Source organism: Strigops habroptila, unplaced genomic scaffold, assembly GCF_004027225.2.
Source record: "Strigops habroptila isolate Jane unplaced genomic scaffold, bStrHab1.2.pri NW_022045589.1_ctg1, whole genome shotgun sequence".
Taxonomy (NCBI): domain Eukaryota; kingdom Metazoa; phylum Chordata; class Aves; order Psittaciformes; family Psittacidae; genus Strigops; species Strigops habroptila.
The window spans coordinates 131,879-152,768 of record NW_022651071.1 but is presented as its reverse complement, the minus strand read 5'-3'; the positions used below and the strand labels follow the sequence as shown (position 1 = coordinate 152,768).

At 65.4% G+C, this 20,890-nt stretch overlaps 2 protein-coding genes across 5 annotated transcripts; both read left to right on the top strand.

Annotated features, from left to right (window-relative positions):
• Positions 1-695: 695 nt before the first annotated feature.
• On the top strand, positions 696-10,503 carry PPP4C (protein phosphatase 4 catalytic subunit). 4 transcript variants are annotated; one of them, XM_030474427.1, is made up of 9 exons: positions 710-810; positions 2,524-2,623; positions 2,898-2,949; positions 3,954-4,004; positions 4,088-4,189; positions 5,316-5,489; positions 6,408-6,534; positions 8,506-8,695; positions 10,051-10,503. In XM_030474427.1, the coding sequence occupies exons 2-9, from the start codon at positions 2,526-2,528 to the stop codon at positions 10,178-10,180; spliced, it is 924 nt and encodes a 307-aa protein (XP_030330287.1). In that variant the 5' UTR covers positions 710-810; positions 2,524-2,525; the 3' UTR covers positions 10,181-10,503. The 4 variants fall into 4 exon arrangements, with proteins under 4 accessions (XP_030330288.1, XP_030330290.1, XP_030330287.1 ...); XM_030474428.1 differs by lacking the exons at positions 8,506-8,695; positions 10,051-10,503 and adding an exon at positions 8,047-8,387 and having other exon boundaries at positions 696-810; XM_030474430.1 differs by lacking the exons at positions 8,506-8,695; positions 10,051-10,503 and adding an exon at positions 7,639-8,037 and having other exon boundaries at positions 700-810.
• Positions 10,504-11,013: 510 nt separating this feature from the next.
• Positions 11,014-20,853, top strand: LOC115602946 (helicase SRCAP-like). The gene is made up of 7 exons (XM_030474397.1): positions 11,014-11,211; positions 13,384-13,456; positions 13,543-13,706; positions 15,227-15,412; positions 18,761-18,946; positions 20,478-20,618; positions 20,845-20,853. The coding sequence occupies exons 1-7, from the start codon at positions 11,014-11,016 to the stop codon at positions 20,851-20,853; spliced, it is 957 nt and encodes a 318-aa protein (XP_030330257.1).
• Positions 20,854-20,890: the final 37 nt, after the last annotated feature.

Sequence of the window (20,890 nt, the reverse complement as noted above, 5' to 3'; positions counted from 1 at the left end):
GGGGCACCGGGACACGGGGGGGCACTGGGACATGGGGGGACATTGAGACACGAGGGGACATTGGGACACGGGGGGGACACCGGGACATGGGGGGACATTGGGACATGGGGAGGTACTGGAACGTGGGGAGCACTGGGAGATGGGGGGACATTGGGACACGGGGGGGCACCGGGACACGGGGGGGCATCGGGACATGGGGGGACATTGAGACATGGGGGGACATTGGGATGTGGGGGGGCACTGGGACAGGGGGGGCATTGGGACAAGGGGGACATTGGGGCATGGGGGGGCACCAGGACATGGGCGGACATTGAGACAAGGGGGGGACACTGGGACACAGGGGAGCACCGAGACATGGGGGGCACTGAGACATGGGGGGACATTGAGACAAGGGGGGGCCACCAGGGCATGGGGGGACATTGGGATGTGGGGGGCACGGGGGGACATTGGGACAAGGAGGGGCATTAGAACATGGGGGGACACTGGGACACGGGGGGACACCGGGACATGGGGGGACATTGAAATGTGGAGAGGCATTGGGACATGGGGGGACATTGGGACACGGGGGGACATTTGGACATGGGGGGACATTGAGACAAGGGGGGACATTAGGACATGGGGGGGGACACGGTGGGGGGGGCTCTAGGACCCGGGGACACCCCCCCCCCCCCGTGTCAATGGATCCGGCCGCGGTGCTTCTGGCCCCGCCTCTTGCCAACGTCACTCCCCGCCGCCGGGCGCGCTCTTCCGCTTCCGGCAGGGGCCGGCCCGGAAGTGACGCGCGGCGGCGGCGGCGGAGGGTCGCAGCCGGTGGGTCTATGGGGCGCTATGGGGCGATATAGGGCGGGTATAGGGGGCTATGGGGCGCTATGGGGCATGGCTGTGTGGCTACAGAGCGGCTGTGTGGGGTATAAGGGAGCAATAGGCGGCTGTGGGGCAGGGCTGTGGGGCAATGGGGGGCTATGGGGCAGCGCTGCGGGGTTATGGGGCAGCTACGAGGGGCTATGGGGGGCTGTAGGGGTGGAGCCCAGGACGGGGGGGCTATGGGGGGCCTATGGAGTGATTATGGGGGGCTATGGGGCACGGCTGTGTGGCTGAGGAGGGCTATGGGGGCTCTGGGGGGGCTATGGGGCACGTCTGTGGGGCTGAGGAGGGCTATGGGGGCTCTGGGGGGGCTATGGGGCACGTCTGTGGGGCTGAGGAGGGCTATGGGGGCTCTGGGGGGGCTATGGGGCACAGCTGTGGGGCTGAGGAGGGCTATGGGGGGCCTATGGGGTGGTTATGGGAGGCTATGGGGCACGGCTGTGGGGCTGAGGAGGGCTATGGGGGGGTATGGGGTGGTTATGGGAGGCTATGGGGCACAGCTGTGGGGCTGAGGAGGGCTATGGGGCACATCTGTGGGGCTGAGGAGGGCTATGGGGGGCTATGGGGCACGTCTGTGGGGCTGAGGAGGGCTCTGGGGGGGCTCTGGGGGGACTGGGGCGGTTATGGGGGGCTATGGGGCTCGTCTGTGGGGCTGAGGAGGGCTATGGCGGGGCTATGGGGCAGGTCTGTGGGGCTCTGGAGGGACTCTTTGGGGTGCAGGGAGTGGCTTTGGGCAGTTATGGGGCGGGGGGGTTGTGGGGCAGGGGGTGGTTGGGATGCCGGAGGCACTTGTGGGGCTGGGGGAAGCCCCAGGGTCAGTTGTGGGGTTTGGGGCAGTTGAGGACCCCTATGGGGCAGTTTGGGACCCCCATGGGGCAGCTGTGGGGCAGTGAAGGATCCCCGTGGGGCAGTTGTGGGGCAGTTTGGGACCCCCGTGGGGCAGTTGTGGGGCAGTTAAGGACCTCCATGGGGTAGTCAGCTTCCCATGGAGTGGTTGTGGGGCACTTATGGGGCAACCATGGTGCAAGTAGGGTCTTTAACCCCGTGGGGGGCAAGGGGGGGGCTGCTGGGCTCCAGCCCCAGATGCCGGGGGGCTGATGGGGGGCTTACGGGGGCTGATGGGGGTTGATGGGGGGCGATGGGGGGCTGAAGGAGGTTGATGGGGTCCGATGGCAGTTGATGGGGGCTGATTGGGGGTGATGGATGCTAATGGTGGCTGATGGGGGGCTGATGGGGGGCGATGGGGGGCGATGGGGGTTGATGGGAGGCTGATATGGGGCTGATGGGGCTTTGATGGGGGGCGATGGGGGGCTGATGGGGGCCGATGGGGGGCTATGGGGGGCTGATGGTGGCTAATGGGGGCCGATGGGGGGCTGATGGGGGCCGATGGGGGGCTATGGGGGGCTGATGGTGGCTAATGGGGGCCGATGGGGGGCTGATGGGGGCTGATGGGGGGCTATGGGGGGCTGATGGTGGCTAATGGGGGCCGATGAGGGGCTGATGGGGGGGCTATGGGGGGCTGAAGGGGGCCGATGAGGGGCTGATGGGGAGGCTATGGGGGGCTGATGGTGGCTAATGGGGGCCGATGGGGGGCTGAAGGGGGCCGCTGTGGGGCCGCTGGGGGGTTGCTGTGGGGCTGACGGGGGTCTCCGCCCGCAGCCATGGGGGAGCTGAGCGACCTGGACCGGCAGATCGAGCAGCTGCGCCGCTGCGAGCTCATCAAGGAGAGCGAGGTGAAGGCGCTCTGCGCCAAGGCCCGGTAATACCCCCCGGCCCCCTTAGCGCCCCCCGGGGGGCACTTACCACCCCCCCCCCCGGTAATACCCCCCGGCCCCCTTAGCGCCCCCCCCCCGGTAATACCCCCTGGCCCCCTTAGCGCCCCCCGGGGGGCACTTACCACCCCCCCCCCCCGGTAATACCCCCCGGCCCCCTTAGCGCCCCCCCCCGGTAATACCCCCCGGCCCCCTTAGCGCCCCCCGGGGGGCACTTACCACCCCCCCTCCCCCCCGGTAACTGCCCCCCGGCCCCCGCAGGGAGATCCTGGTGGAGGAGAGCAACGTGCAGAGGGTCGACTCCCCCGTCACGGCGAGTTGGGGGCATGTAGGGGGCTATGGGGCAATGGGGGGGGGGTCTAGGGTTGGGGATGGGGGGTTGGGGGTGGGGATGGGGGGGTGTAGGGTGGATATAGGGGGTCTAGGGGCAGATGTGTAGGGCTGCGGGGTGGGTAGGGAGGGGTGGAAGGGTGGGTGTAGGGCGGCTATGGGGCAGATGTGTGGGGCTGGGGGGGGTATGGGGGGCTGGAGGGGTGGAAGGGTGGATATAGGGGGGCTATGGGGCAGATGTGTGGGGCTGGGGGGTGTGGGGGTGTGGATATGTGGGGCTGGGAGGTAGATATGGGCTATTGGGGGGGATCTGGGGTACAGATGTGTGGGGCTGGGGTTGGGTGGGGGGCCTGGGGAGGCGTAGGGGTGGATATAGGGGGGTCTATGGGGCAGATGTGTGGGGCTGGGGGGTGGGTATGGAGGGCTGGGGGAGTGTAAGGGTGGACATAGGGCAGCTATGGGGCAGATGTGTGGGGCTGGGAGCTGTAGGGGTGCATATGTGGGGCTGGGAGTTGGGTATGGGGGGCTGAGGAGGTCTAGGGGTGTATATAGAGGGTCTATGGGGCAGATGTATGGGGCTGAGAGGGGGTCTAGGTGTACATATGTGGGGCTGGAAGGTAGATGTGGGGCATTGGGGGGTGTCTAGGGGCAGACAGGAGGGGCTGGAGGGTAGGATGGGGCTATGGGGACAGATATGGGGGATTAGGGGGTTGGTGTGGCCATTGGGGGGGCCCGCAGAGGGGAACATGTGGGGCTGGGGGAGTGCAAGGGTGGATATAGGGGGCCTGTGGGGCAGATGTGTGGGGCTGGGGGATTCTCAGGGGTTGATGTGGGGCTTGGGGGGAAGGTGTGCGGGGCGGCTGTGGGGTAGGTGGGGGGGGTTAAGGGTCAACTATGCGGCTCTATGGGGTGCTGGGGGGTGCTGTGGGGCAGAGCCAGACCTCGTGTGGCACTTGTGGGGCTCTGACCCCCATTTCCCCCCCCCAGGTGTGCGGCGACATCCACGGGCAGTTCTATGACCTCAAGGAGCTCTTCAGGGTGAGCTGCCCCCCAAGCGCGCCCCCCAAGCACCCCTAAGTGCCCCCCACCTGCCCCCTAAGTGCCCCCCCCGTGCCCCCCAGGTCGGGGGGGACGTCCCCGAGACCAACTACCTGTTCATGGGCGACTTTGTGGATCGGGGCTTCTACAGCGTCGAGACCTTCCTGCTGCTGCTGGCGCTCAAGGTGGGGCCGGCGGGACCCACACTTGGGGGGCGCCCGAAGGGGCCCGGCCAATGGGGGGCACCCATGGGGGGGACTCAGGGTGGAACTCAGGCATTGGAGGGTGTCCCATGAGGGGACCTGTGGGGAGAATGGGGGCCAAGAGAAAGGGGGTGACCCATGGGGCAGCCCCACATGTTTGGGGTGTCCCTATGAGGCAGACAAAGGGAGCCGAGGGGTGCAGAAGAACCCGGTGGCGCCCCCTGGTGTGTGGGAGGACCCGTAGGGGGATGCAGTGCATCCCGTTGGCGCCCCCTGGTGTGTGGGAGGACCCGTGGGGAGATGCACTGGATCTCGTTGGCGCCCCCCTGGAGCCCGGGAGGACCCGTGGGGGGGTGCAGTAGATCCCGATGGCGCCCCCTGGTGTGTGAGAGGACCCGTGGGGAGATGCACTGGATCCCATTGGCGCCCCCTGGTGTGTGGGAGGACCCATGGGGGCAGTGCAGTGGATCCCGGTGGCGCCCCCTGGAGCCCGGGCGGACCCGCGGGGGGGGGATGCAGTGGATCCCGTTGGCGCCCCCTGGAGCCCGGGAGGACCCGTGGGGGGGGTACAGCAGGTCCCATTGGCGCCCCCTGGAGCCCGGGAGGACCCGCGGGGGGTGCAGCGGGTCCCGGTGGCGCCCCCTGGAGCCCGGGCGGACCCGCGGGGGGGGGTGCAGCGGATCCCGTTGGCGCCCCCTGGTGTGTGGGAGGACACATGGAGGGGGTGCAACGGGTCCCGGTGGCGCCCCCTGGAGCCCGGGAGGACCCGTGGGGGGGGTGCAGCAGGTCCCGTTGGCGCCCCCTGATGTGTGGGAGGACCCGCGGGGGGGGATGCAGTGGGTCCCGTTGGCGCCCCCTGGAGCCCGGGAGGACCCGTGGGGGGGGTGCAGCAGGTCCCGTTGGCGCCCCCTGATGTGTGGGAGGACCCGCGGGGGGGGATGCAGTGGGTCCCGTTGGCGCCCCCTGGAGCCCGGGCGGACCCGCGGGGGGGGGTGCAGCGGATCCCGTTGGCGCCCCCTGGTGTGTGGGAGGACCCGCGGGGGGGGGATGCAGCGGGTCCCGTTGGCGCCCCCTGGAGCCCGGGCGGACCCGCGGTGTGGCGCCGCAGGTGCGTTACCCCGACCGGATCACGCTGATCCGCGGGAACCACGAGAGCCGGCAGATCACGCAGGTCTACGGCTTCTACGACGAGTGCCTGCGCAAGTACGGCTCCGTCACCGTGTGGCGCTACTGCACCGAGATCTTCGACTACCTCAGCCTCTCCGCCATCATCGACGGCAAGGTGCGCCCCGCACGCCACCGTCGTGCCGAGAACATGGCGTGGGGGGGAGCGCCCCCCCGTGCCGGTGGCTGCGCTCTCTGCAGCCTCGGCGCCGCTATGGGGCAGTCTGTGAGGGTGCTGGGGCATGGTAATGACATGTTAAGGTCACGCTAAGCACATGTGGGGCTAAGGGGAGGCCCCCGGGGTTGAGCTGTGGGGAGCTGTGGCGGTGGCTTTGCCGTCTGCAGGCCCGTTGCTGCCGTGCAATAGGCTGTAAGCATGGCGGGGCATGCAGTGGTCATGCTAGGACATGCTATGGTCATGCTAGGACACGCTAAGGTCATGCTAAGCACACGTGTGGGTGCAGGAGGGCCTGTTCCCATGAGTCATGCGGGTGGCTCAGCGCTGGCACCGCCATGGAAGAGCCCGTGAGGGTGCTAGGACATGCTAAGGACATGCTAGTGACACACTAAGGTCATGCTAAGCACATGTGGGTGTGTGGGGCCGAGCTATGGGGGGAGGCACCGGTGGCTTCGCTTTCTGCAGCCTTGTGCCACCCTGGGGTAGTCTGTGAGGGTGCTGGGACATGGTAATGACATGCTAGGACACGTTAAGGTCATGCTAAGCGCACATGAAGAACATACTAAGCCTCTATGAGGGTGGGGGGAGGGGTCGGGGGCCACGTGGTGGCGGCTTCACCTTGTTCAGCGCCGCTGCCCCAGAGACTAATGCGTGTTAGAACATGCTAAGCACATGTTAAGGGCATGTTGGGGCATGCTAAGCACACATTAAGGGTGTGGTGGGACATGGTAAGGACACACTAAGCACATGGTGGGGGCGCGATGGCTCCGGGGTGGTTTGTGCCCTCCTTGGGGTCCCTCCAGCCTCGCAGGCGCTGCACACGCTAAGCACACGCTAAGCACACGCGTGTTCCCGCAGATCTTCTGCGTGCACGGCGGCCTCTCGCCCTCCATCCAGACGCTCGACCAGATCCGCACCATCGACCGGAAGCAGGAGGTGCCCCACGACGGGCCCATGTGCGACCTGCTCTGGTCCGACCCCGAGGGTAGGTCCCGCACACGCGTGTCGTCACGTGTCAGGGCGTGTTCTGCCCCCAGGCGGGGGGGGTGAGGGCAGCGCATCCCATGTGGTGCCTGCGTGATGTGTGACACGTGTGGGTCGTGTCATGTCACATGTGTGGGTCATCGTGTGACACACGTGGGTCACGTCATGTAATGCGTGGGTCATGTCCTCTCATAGACACCCCATCTGGGCCCATGTGGCTCCATGTGACACACGTGTGACCATGTTGGATGCTCCATGTGCCACGTGTGGACACATATGGGTCATGTGTGACCCCTTTGGCTGTTCCACACGGTACCTATGGGTGCATGTAACACGTGTGTGGGTCACATGTTCCATGCAGCCATGTTGGTGTGATGCACATGGCTCTATGTGACATGTGTGACACGCATATAACCCTGTAACCACGCTGGGTTGTTCCATGTGACACGTGTGGACACGCGTGTGGGTCATATGTCCCTGTGGGGCCACGTTACCTCCTTCCACACGCTCCCTGTGGACACATGTAACACACGTGTGGGTTCCATGTTGCCACTGGGGGCTGCTGAACGTGCCCTGTGTAGACACATGTAACACGCATGTGGGTCACGTGTTGCCGCGCTGCGCCGTGATTGGCTGTGGGCTCTATCCCCATGGCGGCCGCCATCTTGGGTGGGTTGTGCCCATGGTGGCCGCCATCTTGGGTGTGCTCGGTGTTCTGTGGCAGCCGCCATCTTGGTTGGGGCCATCTTGGGCAGGCTCGTGTCCCCAGTGGCGGCCTCCATGTTGTCTCAGGGCGGCTCCATGGGGGCCGCCATCTTGGGGGGGTGTCAAGCCCCTATGGCGGCCGCCATCTTGCCTGGGGCCATGTCAGGCCGGCTCGTGTCCCCATGGTGCCCCCGTGGTGCCCCCGTGGTGTCTCTGGGGCTCACAGACACGATGGGCCCCATAGACCACAGACCCATAGACCACAGACCCATAGACCACAGACCCATAGACCAGAGATCCATAGACCATAGACCCATAGAGCACGTCAGCCAGGCTCATGTCCCCAAGCTGCCCCCCTGCTGCCCCACTGATGCCCCAATGATGTTCCTGGTGCTCACAGACACAACGGGCTGGGACATGCCGCCCCATAGACCCATAGAGCACGTCAGGCAGGCTCATGCCCCACTGCTGCCCCATGGCGCCCCCCTGACGCCCTATGGTGCCCCCCTGATGCCTCATGACATCCCTGGTGCTCACAGATACAACGGGCTGGGATGTGTTGCCCCATAGACCATAGACCCATAGACCACATTAGGCAGGGTCCTGCCCCCCTGCTGCCCCACGGCGCCCCATGGTGTCCCTGGTGCTCACAGACATGACGGGCTGGGGCATGTCACCCCATAGACCATAGACCCATAGACCATGTTAGGGGGCCTCGTGTCCCCATGATGCCCCCATGGTGCCCTCATGGTATCTCTGGTGCTGGTAGCCACGATGGGCTGGGACATGTCACCCCATAGACCCATAGACCACATCAGGCAGGCTGGTGCCCCCCTGCTGCCCCATGGCGCCCCATGGCTCCTGGTGCTCGCAGACACGATGAGCTGGGGCATGTCACCCCATAGACCCATAGACCACATTAGGTGGGCTCTTGCCCTCCTGCTGCCCCATGGTGCCCCATGGTGCCCCCGGCACACAGACACGATGGGCTGGGACATGTCACCCCATAGACCACATCAGGCAGGCTGCTGCCCCACGGCGCCCCATGGCTCCCGGTGCTCGCAGACACAATGGGCTGGGACGTGTCACCCCATAGACCCATAGACCACATCAGGCAGGCTGCTGCCCCCCTGCTGCCCCATGGCGCCCCATGGCTCCCGGTGCTCGCAGACACGACGGGCTGGGACATGTCACCCCATAGACCACATCAGGCAGGCTGGTGCCCCCCTGCTGCCCCATGGCGCCCCATGGCTCCCGGTGCTCGCAGACACGACGGGCTGGGGCGTGTCGCCGCGGGGCGCCGGGTACCTGTTCGGCAGCGACGTGGTGGCGCAGTTCAACGCCGCCAACGACATCGACATGATCTGCCGCGCGCACCAGCTCGTCATGGAGGGCTACAAGTGGCACTTCAGCGAGACCGTGCTCACCGTCTGGTCCGCCCCCAACTACTGCTACAGGTGTGGGGCGCGCCGGGGGGCGAGAGCGCCCCATAGACACCCCCCGTGGTGCCCTAGAGCCGCCGTAAAGCACCGTGGAGCTACGGGTGTCCTGTGGGGTGTGGGGTCTGTAGGATCGGAGGGGGCTGGGGGTGGCTATGGGGTGTTTATGGGGGTCTGTGGGGTGTTTATGGGGGTCTATGGGGGTCTGGGGGGTCTCTGCGGGGGTTTATAGGGGGTTTGTGGGTGTCACTGGGGTCAGTGGGGGCTATGAGGGGCTATGGGGTGTCTGTGGGGTGTTTATGGGGGACTATGGGGGTCTGTGGGGTGTCTATGAGGTGTCTGGGGGGGTCTATGGGGTGTCTATGGGGGTCTGTGGGGTGTTTATGGGGGTCTGTGGGGTCTCTGGGGGGGTTTATAGGGGGTTTGTGGGTGTCACTGGGGTCAGTGGGGGCTATGAGGGGCTATGGGGTGTCTGTGGGATGTCTATGGGGTGTCTGTGGGGTGTTTATGGGGCTCTATGGGGGTCTGTGGGGTGTCTGTGACATGTCTGTGGGGGTCTATGGGGTGTCTATGGGGTCTCTGGGGGGGTTTATAGGGGGTTTGTGGGTGTCACTGGGGTCAGTGGGGGCTATGAGGGGCTATGGGGTGTCTGTGAGGTGTCTGTGGGGGTCTGTGTGTGTCTATGGGGGTCTATGGGGAGTCTGGGGGTCTGTGGGGTGTCTCTGGGGGTCTGTGGGGTGTCTATGGGGGTCTATGGGGGTCTGTGGGATGTCTGTGGGGATCTATGGGGTGTCTGTGGGGAGTCTAGGGGTCTGTGGGGTGTCTATGGGGTGTCCGTGGGGGTCTGTGGGATGTCTATGGGGGTCTGTGGGGTGTCTGTGGGGTGTCTGGGGCTCTATGGGGTGTCTATGGGTGTCTCTGGAGGTCTGAGGGGTGTCTGGGGGTCTGTGGGGTGTCTATGGGGTGTCTCTGGGGGTCTGTGGGGTGTCTATTGGGGTCTATGGGGTGTCTGTCGGGTTTGTGTGGTGTCTAGGGGGTGTCTCTAGGGTGTCACTGTGTATCCATATGGCGTCATGGGGTGTCACTGTATATCTGTGGAGCTCTATGGGGTGTCTGTGGGTCTCTAGGGGGTGCTATGGGTCTCTATGGGGTGTCACTGTGTGTCTATAGGATCTCTGGGGTGTCTCTGGGTCTCTCTATGGGTCTCTCTGGGGTGTCACAGTGTATCTCTGGGTCTCTATGGGTCGCTGTGGGTCTGTCTATGGTGTCACTATGTATCTATAGGGTCCCTATGGGTTGTCAGTGTGTATCTCTGGGTCTCTATGGGTCCCTGTGGGGTCCCTGTGGGTCGCTATGGGGTGTGTGCGTGGCAGGTGCGGGAACGTGGCGGCCATCCTGGAGCTGGACGAGCACCTGCAGAAGGAATTCATCATCTTCGAGGCGGCGCCGCAGGAGACGCGCGGGATCCCCGCCAAGAAGCCCGTGGCCGACTACTTCCTGTGACACGGGGTCAGCCGGGGTCACCTGGGGTCACCTGAGGTCACCCAGGCTCCACCGGACCCAATGGGCACACTGCGGTCACCCAGGTCCAATGGGGTCAACAGGGGTCACCTGAGGTCAATGAGGTCAACCGGGGTCACCGCCTGCCCCCACGTGCCCTTGTGCCCTCCTGACCCGCTGTGACCTTTCGGGACCCCTCCACCCCCCCCACCATGACCTTTGAGGTGACCCCTCCCCTCCACCTCCCCGTCCCCCCCCCGTTTCGCCGCAAACGGGTTTTTTGAGGCCGTTTCTGCTCCTTTTAGATAAAAAAACGTCCAAAAGGCTCCAAAGTGTCGGAAAAGGATGGTGGGGGGGTGGGGGGGAGTCACGTGGGCAAACCATCATGGCGGCCTCCTCTCAGCCGCCATGGCCGCCGCCATCCCGCGCAGCCGCCACGTGCGCCAGCCGTGACGTAACCACGGCGCCGCGGGGGGATTGGTGTTGGGGCTGCGGGGCGGGGGGGGTAGTGCGTCATCCCCCGTTCCTCCAATCCGGAGCGTTGGGGGCGGGGCCACCGACATCACGCGGCCTTCCCTGGGCCACGCCCCCAAGGCGAAGCCACGCCCTCTCACTGAAGCCGCGTCGCATCATCCAAGCCACGCCCCTTCCGCGAAGCCACGCCCGCTCCGTGAAGCCACGCCCCCTCCCCAAGGCCCCGCCCCCTCCGCTTGGCCTCTCCCCCTCCACCATCTTGTCTCTGCCTCCCGCGCTCCCGCCGCCAGCTCTCGCGAGACGCGCGCGCCCGGCCAGTGGGCGGGTCGACGGGGAGGAGCGCGAACCCCATTGGACCCAGTATGGGGGGGGGGGAAGAGTGTGTGAACTCTCGCGAGATCCTGCCGCGGCCGCAGCGGCGGCGGGCTGGAAGTCTCGCGAGATCTGCCTTGGCCACGCCCCCTCCTCCCGCCCGCCCGCCCGCCCGCCCCGTCCCCTCAGGCCGGCCGCGCGCCGCCGCCATTTTGCCGCCGGGCCCGAGCCTCGGAACTGCATTTCCCGTGAGCCCCGGGGGCGCGGGGGGGGGGCACCGAGACCGGCACCGGGGGGCGGGGGGGGGGCGCGGGGGCACCGGCACCGGACCGAGGGGGGGTGGCGGGGGGGGGGGGGAGCGGGCGCCATTTTGCGGCAGCGGAGGGAGGCGGAGCGGGAGGCGGCTCCCCCCCTCCCCCCCCCGGCGGCAGCGGCCTGAGGCAGCGGGAGCGGTAACGGGGGGGGGGGGGCTCGGGGGCCTCCGCGTGGGGCAGATGTTGGGGGTGGGTGTGGGGCTGGGGGTCCCCCCGCATGGGGCAGCCATTGGGTCCCTTCAGTGGGGCAAGGGACCGCTCCTGTGGGGCAGGGGGTCCCCCCCATGGAGCACCCATTGGGTCCCAGTGTGGGGCAGGGAACCCTTCGCGACGCGGCACCCATTGAGCCCTGCTGTGTGGCAGGGGATCCCCCCCTCCATGGGGCACCCATTGGGTCCCTTCAGTGGGGCAGGGCACCCCCTTTTGGGACCTGTTGTGGAGCATGGGATCCCTCCCATGGGGCACCCACTGGGGCCTTCAGTGGGGCAGGGGACCCCCCATTAGGCCCTGGTGTGGGGCAGGGGATCCCCCCCATGGGGCACCCATTGGGCCCTGCTGTGGGGGCATCCCCCCATGGGGCAGCTATTGGGTCCCTTCAGTGGGGCAGAGCACTCTCCATTGGGCCCTGCTGTGGGGCTGGGGATCCACTGCATGGGGCACCCATTGGGGCCTTCAGTGGGGGGGCACCCCCCGTTGGGGCCTGGTGTGGGGCAGGGGATCCCCCTCATGGAGCACCCTTTGCGTCCCTTCAATGGAGCACGGCACCCCCCTTATGGGGCACCCATTGGGTCTCGGTGTGGGGCAAGGGACCCCTGCTATGGGGCTCCCATTGGGTCCTGCTGTGGGGCAGGGGATACACTGCATGGGGCACCTATTGGGGCCTTCAGTGGGTCAGGGCACCCCCCATTGGGCCCTGCTGTGGGGCAGGGGATCCCCCCCCCAATAGGGCACCCATTGGGCCTTGCTGTGGGGCAGCGGATCCCCCCCCCCCATGGTGCACCCATTGGGCCCTGCTGTGGGGCACCCATTGGGCCCCTTCAGTGGGGCAGAGCACGCTCCATTGGGTCCTGCTATGGGGCAGGGGACCCCCATAGGGCACCCATTGGGTCCTGGTGTGGAGCAGGGGATCCCCCCCATGGGGCACCCATTGGTGCCTTCAGTGGGGCAGGGGAACCCCCGCATGGGGCACCCATATGATCTCGGTGTGGAGCAAGGGACCCCCCTCATGGACCACCCTTTGGGTCCCTTCAGTGGGGCAGGGGACCCCCAGTGTGGGGCACCCATTGAGTCCTGCTATGGGGCAGGGGATCCCCCCCATGGGGCACCCACTGGGCCCTGGTGTGGGGCAGGGGATCCCCCCCCCCATGGTGCACCCATTGGGTCCTGCTGTGGGGCACGGGATCGCCCCCCCATGCGGCACCCATTGGGCCCTGCTGTGGGGTAGGGGACCCTTCCTGATGGGGCAGCCATTGGGCCCCTTCAGTGGGGCAGGGGACCCCTGCTGTGGGGCACCCATTGGGTCCCTTCAGTGGGGCAGGCAGCCTTCCCGCTGCGCACCCGCTGGGTCCTGATGTGGGGCAGGGAACCCTTTCCCTGTGGGCACCCATTGGGGTCCTGCTGAGGGGCACCCAGTGGGTCTTGCTGTGGGGCAGATAACCCTGGTGTGGGGTAAATGGGGGCACCCATTGGGCCCTGCTGTAGGGCAGAGGATGCCCCCACCATGGGGCACCCATTGGGTCCTGGTGTGGGGCAGAGGATGCCCCCGCCATGGGGCACCCATTGGGTCCCGCCATGGAGCAGAGGTCCCCCCTATAGGGCACCCATGGGGTCCTTTCAGTGGGGAAGGGACCCACCCCCCCCATGACTGTGCTGTGGGGCGAGGGACCCCGCTGTGGGGCAGCAGAGCCCAATGTGGGGTGAGAGCTCCCCATGGGGCACCCAATGTGACACCCCCCCCCCAAGGTGCTTGTAGTCCCCGCTATGGGGCAGCCCCCCCCAAGCACAACTCAAAGGTGGGGGGGTCTCATTCAAGCTTGGGGGGGGGGGCAGCACCCATGGGTGGGGGTCACCCCCCACCCCCCTCCTCATCCTTCCCCCCCCCCCCAGGAGCGCCCCCCCCGCGCCACCGACACCGTGGAAGTGGAGTGTGAGGAGGAGGAGGAGGGCCCCGCGCACACAGGTGGGGCAGCACCCATGGGTGCTATGGGGGGGGGGGGTGCAGCACCCATGGGTGCCCCCCACCCTGACCCCCATGTCCCTCCGCAGGCGGCTCTGGGGAGCGCAGGCTGGGCCGCCCGGGCGCCCAGGAGCTGGACCAGGGCTCGGCCCGGCCGCGGCCGCCGGCGCAGGATGAGGCCCCCCCAGCCCAGCACGGCCCGGGGGCCCCCCCCCGCGGCCTGCCCCCCCCGCACCCGCCGCTGCACCCCCAGGTGAGGGGGGGGAACCCCAAACACCCCCAAAGTGTGGGCCTGGGGGGGCCGCACCCCCAAAGGGACCCCCCCAGACCTTGCGCCCCCAAAGTGACCCCCACAGACCCTGCGCCCCCAAAGTGAGCCCCACAGACCCTGCACCCCCAAAGTGAGCCCCACAGGCCCCGCACCCCCAAAGGGACCCCCACAGACCCCGCACCCCCAAAGTGAGCCCCACAGACCTTGCACCCCCAAAGGGAGTCCCACAGACCCTGCACCCCCAAAGGGACCCTCACAGACCCCACACCCCCAAAGTGAGCCCCACAGACCCTGCACCCCCAAAGGGACCCCCACAGATCCTGCGCCCCCAAAGTGAGCCGCACAGGCCCTGCGCCCCCAAAGTGAGCCCCACAGGCCCTGCGCCCCCAAAGTGAGCCCCACAGCGCCTGCGCCCCCAAAGGCACCCCCACAAACCCTGCACCCTCAAAGGGAGCCCCTCAGGCCCTGCACCCCCAAAGTGAGCCCCACGGACTCTGCACCCCCAAAGGGAATCCCACAGACCGTGCACCCCCAAAGGGACCCCCACAGACCGTGCACCTCCAAAGGGAGCCCCACAGGCCTTGTGCCCCCAAAGGGACCCCCCCAGACCCTGCACCCCCAAAGTGAGCCCCACAGGCCCTGCGCCCCCAAAGTGAGCCCCACAGAGCCTGCACCCCCAAAGGGACCCCCACAGGCCCTGTGCCCCCAAAGTGAGCCCCCCACAGACCCTGCGCCCCCAAAGTGAGCCCCCCACAGACCCTGCGCCCCCAAAGTGAGCCCCACAGGCCCTGTGCCCCCAAAGGGACCCCCCCAGACCCTGCACCCCCAAAGTGAGCCCCCCAGACCCTGCACCCCCAAAGTGAGTCTTACAGGCCCTGCACCCCCAAAGTGAGCCCCACAGCGCCTGCGCCCCCAAAGGCACCCCCACAGACCCTGCGCCCCCAAAGGGAGCCCCACAGACCCTGCGCCCCCAAAGTGAGCCCCACAAGCCCTGCGCCCCCAAAGTGAGCCCCGTGCCCCCCCAGATTGTTCAGGACCCCCCAAAACTCATTTTGGCCCCCCCCAAACCATTCATCACCCCATTATAGCCCCCCGAAACCCACTCTCAGCCCCATAGACCCCCCGAACCCACCCCTCACCCTGTTATATCCCCCCCAAACCCACTCTCAGCCCCATAGACCCCCCCAAACCTCTCATGGGACCCCCCCAACCCACCCCTCACCCTGTTATATCCCCCCCAAACTCACTCTCAGCCCCATAGACCCCCCCAAACCCACTCCTCACCCCATTATATCCCCCCCAAACCTCTCATGCCCCCCCCCCCCCGGGCCCCCCCATAAGCACCCCTCCCCCTATTATATCCCCCCAAACCCACTCTCAGCCCCATAACCCCCCCCCCAAACCTCATCTCCAACCCCTTCCCCCCCCCCAAGCCCACCCGGGCCCCCCCAGCACCCCCTTTGTGCCCCCCCTTTGTGCCCCCCCTGAGCGGTGTCGCGCAGGTCCCCGCGGGCAGAATGACGGGCAGCAGCCCCGTGTCCCCGGCCTCGTCGGGCTCCCCCGGCAGCGTGTCCCCCCCGGCCTCCTCCCCCGCCGGCCCCCCCCGGCCCGATGGCCCCCCCGGCCCCCCGGACCCCCCCAGCCTCTGGGATAAGACCCACGCCGAGATCGCCGAGCAGGCCAAGCACGTGAGTTGGGGCACAGCCCTATAGCAGCCAGCGGGGAATCTCGAGGCTCGGGTTGGGGGGGGGTTTGGGGGCAAGGGGGGGGTGCACAACCCTGTATCAGCCATTAGAGAATCTCCGTGCTTATATAGGATGGGTTTTGGACGGGGTTGGAGGAGTTTTGGGGGCAATTAGGGCTCACCCAGCCCTATATTAGCCACTGGAGACTCTCTGTGCTCATATAGCCCATGGATTTGGGGGCTATGGGGGCTTGCACAACCCCATATTAGCCACTGGAGAGTCTCTGTGCTCATATAGCGCATGGATTAGGGGGTTTTGGGCACTTGCACAACGTCGTATTAGCCACTAGAGAATCTCTGTGCTCATATAGGCCATGGATTAGGGGGTTTGGGGGGCTATGGGGGCTCGCACAACCCCATATTAGCCACTGGAGAATCTCTGTGCTCATATAGACCATGGATTAGGGGGTTTGGGGGGCTATGGGGGCTTGCACAACCCCGTATTAGCCACCAGAGAATCTTTGTGCTCATATAGCCCATGGATTAGGGGATTATGGGGGGCTCACACAACCTTATATTAGCCAGTGGAGAATCTCTGTGGTCATATAGACCATGGATTAGGGGGTTTGAGGGGGCTATGGGGGCTTGCACAACCCCATATCAGCCACTAGAGAATCTCTGTGGTCATATAGCCTGTGGATTTGGGGGCTATGGGGGTTTGCACAACCCCATATTAGCCACTAGAGAATCTCTGTGCTCACATACCCCATGGATTAGGGGGTTTTGGGGGGCTATTGGGGCTCGCACAACCCCATATGGCTCGCACAACGCCATATTAGCCACTAGAGAATCTCTGTGCTTATATAGCCCATGGATTTGGGGGTTTTGGGGGCTCGCACAACCCCATATCAGCCACTAGAGAATCTCTGGGCTCATATAGCGCATGGATTTGGGGGCTATGGGGGTTTGCACAACCTTGTATTAGCCACTGGAGAATCTCTGTGCTCATATAGCCCATGGATTAGGGGTTTTTGGGGGGCTGTGGGCGCTCGCACGACCCCATATCAGCCACTAGAGAATCTCTGTGCTCACATACCCCATGGATTAGGGGGTTTGGGGGGCTATGGGGGCTCGCACAACCCCGTATCAGCCACTAGAGAATCTCTGTGCTCATATAGGGTGGGGACAAGGGGGGGCTTTAGGCACCACTGGGGTTCCCCCAACCCTATAGCAGCCACCAGAGAATCTCTGTTCGTATAGGGCAGGTTTTATGGGGGGGCTGGGAGGGTTTTTGGGGTCATTCCGGGGTGGCCCAACCCTATATTAGCCCCTGGAGAATTTCTGATCCACCCCATAGGGCTTGGGGGGGGCTTGGGGGGTCCCTGTGGGGTTTGGGGTGATTTTGAGGGTGTCCTGGGGCAGTTTTGGGGGGTCCTGGGATGGGTTTGGGGGGTCCTGAGGGGGTTTGGGTACAGTTTGGGGTGTTCTGGGGGGGTTGGGGGTGGTTTTGGGGGTGATTTGGGGTGCTGAGCACAGCAGTGGAGCCTCCAGGAGGTGGAGGTGGATTTTGGGGTGTTTCGGGGTGGTGTTTGGGGTATTTTGGGGTGTTTTTGGGGTGCTGAGCACAGCGGTGGCACCCACAGGAGGCAGAGGTGGAGTTAGGCATGGTTTTTGGGGTGGTTTTGGGGTGTTTTGGGGTGCTGAGCACAGCGGTGGCACCCGCAGGAGCCCAAGCTGGAGTTTGGGGTGTTTTGGGGTGGTTTTTGGGGTGGTTTTGGGGTGGCTTTGAAGTGTTTTGGAGTGTTTTGGGGGTGTTTTGGGTGCTTTTTGGTGTTTTGGGCTGGTTTCTGGGGTGTTTTGGGGTGTCTTGGGGTGCTGAGTGCAGCAGTGACACCCCCAGGAGGTGGAAGTGGAGTTGGGGGTGGGTTTTTGGGCTGGTTTTTGGGCTGTTTTGGGGTGTTTCGGGCTGGTTTTGGGCTGTTTTGGGTGTTTTGGGTGCTGAGCGCAGCGCTGGCGCCCCCAGGAGGCGGAAGTGGAGTTTGGGCTGGGTTTTGGGCTGGTTTTGGGGCTGTTTCGGGCTGGTTTTGGGTGCTGAGCGCAGCGGTGGCGCCCCCAGGAGGCGGAAGTGGAGTTTGGGCTGGGTTTTGGGGTATTTCGGGGGGGTTTTTGGGCTGTTTTGGGGCGTTTTGGGCTGGTTTTTGGGCTGTTTTGGGCTGTTTTGGGTGCTGAGCGCAGCGCTGGCGCCCCCAGGAGGTGGAAGTGGAGTTTGGGCTGGGTTTTTGGGCTGTTTCGGGGCGTTTTGGGCTGGTTTTGGGGCTGTTTTGGGTGTTTTTGGGTGCTGAGCGCAGCGCTGGCGCCCCCAGGAGGCGGAAGTGGAGTTTGGGCTGGGTTTTTGGGTATTTCGGGCTGGTTTTGGGCTGTTTTGGGCTGTTTCGGGCTGGTTTTGGGTGCTGAGCGCAGCGCTGGCGCCCCCAGGAGGCGGAAGTGGAGTTTGGGCTGGGTTTTGGGGTGTTTCGGGGTGTTTCGGGCTGGTTTTTGTGCTGTTTTGGGTGTTTTGGGGTGCTGAGCACAGCGCTGGCACCCCCAGGAGGCGGAAGTGGAGTTTGGGCTGGGTTTTGGGGTATTTCGGGGGGGTTTTTGGGCTGTTTTGGGGTGTTTTGGGCTGGTTTTGGGGTGTTTTGGGCTGTTTTGGGTGCTGAGCGCAGCGCTGGCGCCCCCAGGAGGTGGAAGTGGAGTTTGGGCTGGGTTTTGGGCTGGTTTTGGGCTGTTTCGGGCTGTTTTGGGTGCTGATCACAGCGCTGGCAACCCCAGGAGGCGGAAGTGGAGTTTGGGCTGGGTTTTTGGGTATTTCGGGCTGGTTTTGGGCTGTTTTGGGCTGGTTTTGGGTGCTGATCGCAGCGCTGGCGCCCCCAGGAGGCGGAAGTGGAGTTTGGGCTGCGTTTTTGGGCTGTTTTGGGGCGTTTTGGGCTGGTTTTGGGGTGTTTTGGGCTGTTTTTGGGTGCTGAGCGCAGCGCTGGCGCCCCCAGGAGGCGGAAGTGGAGTTTGGGCTGGGTTTTGGGCTGGTTTTGGGCTGTTTCGGGCTGTTTTTGGGTGCTGATCACAGCGCTGGCAACCCCAGGAGGCGGAAGTGGAGTTTGGGCTGGGTTTTGGGGTATTTCGGGCTGGTTTTGGGCTGTTTTGGGCTGGTTTTGGGTGCTGAGCGCAGCGCTGGCGCCCCCAGGAGGCGGAAGTGGAGTTTGGGCTGGTTTTGGGGTATTTCGGGGTGGTTTTTGGGCTGTTTTGGGGCGTTTTGGGCTGGTTTTGGGGTGTTTCGGGCTGTTTTGGGTGCTGAGCGCAGCGCTGGCGCCCCCAGGAGGCGGAAGTGGAGCACCGCGTGGCCGAGATGAAGCGCGAGGGCTTCTGGTCGCTGCGGCGCCTGCCCAAGGTGCCGGAGCCGCCGCGGCCCAAGGTGCACTGGGACTACCTGTGCGAGGAGATGCAGTGGCTCGCCGCCGACTTCGCCCAGGAGCGCCGCTGGAAGAGGGGGGTCGCCCGCAAGGTCAGGGGGGGCTGGGGGGCGGGGAAGGGCCGGGGGCATCGCGGGGGGCGTTCCGGGGGGGGGTGGGGGGGCATTGAACGTCCCTGGAGGCATCTCAGGGGGGTTTGGATGGGGTTTGGGGGGCATTGAACGTCCCTGGAGGCATCTCAGGGGGGTTTGGGGGGGGTTTTGGGGACACCCAGCCCCACTTGGAGAAGGTTCAACCCCCTGGAGAACGTCTGGTGGTATCTCAGGGGGGGTTCGGAGGGGGTTTGGGGGATATTGGAGCTCCCTGGAGGCATCTCAGGGGGCTTTGGAGGGACCTTGGGGGACATTGGAGCTCCCTGGAGGTATCTCAGGGGGGTTTGGAGGGACCTTGGGGGACATTGGAGCTCCCCGGAGGCATCTTGGGGGGGTTTGGAGGGGGTTTGGGGGACATTGGACCTCCCTGGAGGCATGTCAGGGGCATTTGGAGGGGGTTTGGGGTGGATTAAAGCTTATGGAAAAGGGCTGGAGGCATCTCAGGGGGGTTTGGATGGGGTTTGGGGGGCATTGGAGCTCACTGGAGGCATCTCAAGGGGGTTTGGAGGGGGGTTGGGGGGCATTGGAGCTCCCTGGAGGCATCTCAAGGGGGTTTGGAGGGGGTTTGGGGGGCATTGGAGCTCCCTGGAGGCATCTCAGGGGGGTTTGGAGGGGGGTTGGGGGGCATTGGAGCTCCCTGGAGGCATCTCAAGGGGGTTTGGAGGGGGGTTGGGGGGCATTGGAGCTCCCTGGAGGCATCTCAGGGGGGTTTGGAGGGGGTTTGGGGTGGATTGAATGTCATGGAGAAGGGCTGGAGGCATCTCAGGGGGGTTTGGAAGAGAGTCAAGGGCTGGTCAACCCCCTGGAGAACCTCTGGAGGCATCTCAAGGGAGTTTGGAGGGGGTTTGGGTGACGTTCAACCCCCTTGGAGGCATCTCAGTGGGGGTTGGAGGGCACTTGGGAAGGTTCCACCCATTGGAGAACCTCTGGAGGCATCTCAAGGGGGTTTGGAGGGACTTTGGAGGAGGTTCCACTCATTGCAGAGCCCATGGTGGCACCTCAGGGGGGTTTGGGGAGCGTTTGGGGCAGATTCAGTGTCATGGAGAAGGGCTGGAGCCATCTTAGGGGGGTTCCGAGGGTCTTTGGGTGCCGTTCAACCCCCTTGGAGACATCTCAAGGGGGGTTCCGAGGATCTTTGGGTGCCGTTCAACCCCCTTGGAGACATCTCAAGGGGGGTTCCGAGGATCTTTGGGTGCCATCCAACCCCCTTGAAGGCATCTCAGGGGGGTTCTGAGGGTCTTTGGGTGCCGTTCAACCCCCTTGGAGGCATCTCAGGGGGGTTCTGAGGGTCTTTGGGTGCCATCCAACCCCCTTGAAGGCATCTCAGGGGGGTTCCAAGAGCCCTTGGAGAAGGTTCCACCCATTGTAGAGCCCATGGTGGTAGCTCAGGCGGGGTTGGGAGGGCCTCTGGGGCCCATCCGCAGCCGGAGGAGCCGGCCGGCACTGACAGCACCCATGGGTGCCGGCGCAGGTGGTGCGGATGGTGATGCGGCACCACGAGGAGCAGCGGCAGAAGGAGGAACGCGCCAAGCGGGAGGAGCAGGCCAAGCTGCGCCGCGTGGCCGCCGCCATCGCCAAGGAGGTCAAGCAGTTCTGGAGCAACGTGGAGAAGGTGGGACCCCCCCCCCCACCCATGGGTGCCCCCCCCATCACCCATGGGTGCCCCCCACCCCGTGCCTCACCCCTCTCTGGGTGGTTGTTGGGAGTCTCCGTGTGGTTTATGGGCTCATCAAGGGGTTTGGAGGTTCCTTGGGTGGCCGCCACCCCCAGGGCACCCATGGGTGCTGGTGGGCACCAAGGGCTCTGAAGACCAATGGTGGTGCTTGGTGGCTTCCAAGCCCGTATAGTGGCTGTTGGGTGCCCACTGGGTGCTTGGTGGGGTAT

What these genes read in the sequence shown, in the direction of transcription:
- PPP4C (XM_030474427.1), top strand. Translation starts at nt 2,526, where the DNA reads ATGGGGGAGCTGAGCGACCTGGACCGGCAGATCGAGCAGCTGCGCCGC. An exon ending in GGGTCGACTCCCCCGTCACG is followed by an intron (nt 2,950 to 3,953) that starts GCGAGTTGGGGG and finishes TCCCCCCCCCAG; the next exon opens with GTGTGCGGCGACATCCACGG. An exon ending in GCTCTGGTCCGACCCCGAGG is followed by an intron (nt 6,535 to 8,505) that starts GTAGGTCCCGCA and finishes CGGTGCTCGCAG; the next exon opens with ACACGACGGGCTGGGGCGTG.
- LOC115602946 (XM_030474397.1), top strand. Translation starts at nt 11,014, where the DNA reads ATGGGGGGGGGGGAAGAGTGTGTGAACTCTCGCGAGATCCTGCCGCGG. An exon ending in GGAGGGCCCCGCGCACACAG is followed by an intron (nt 13,457 to 13,542) that starts GTGGGGCAGCAC and finishes GTCCCTCCGCAG; the next exon opens with GCGGCTCTGGGGAGCGCAGG. An exon ending in AGAGGGGGGTCGCCCGCAAG is followed by an intron (nt 18,947 to 20,477) that starts GTCAGGGGGGGC and finishes GTGCCGGCGCAG; the next exon opens with GTGGTGCGGATGGTGATGCG.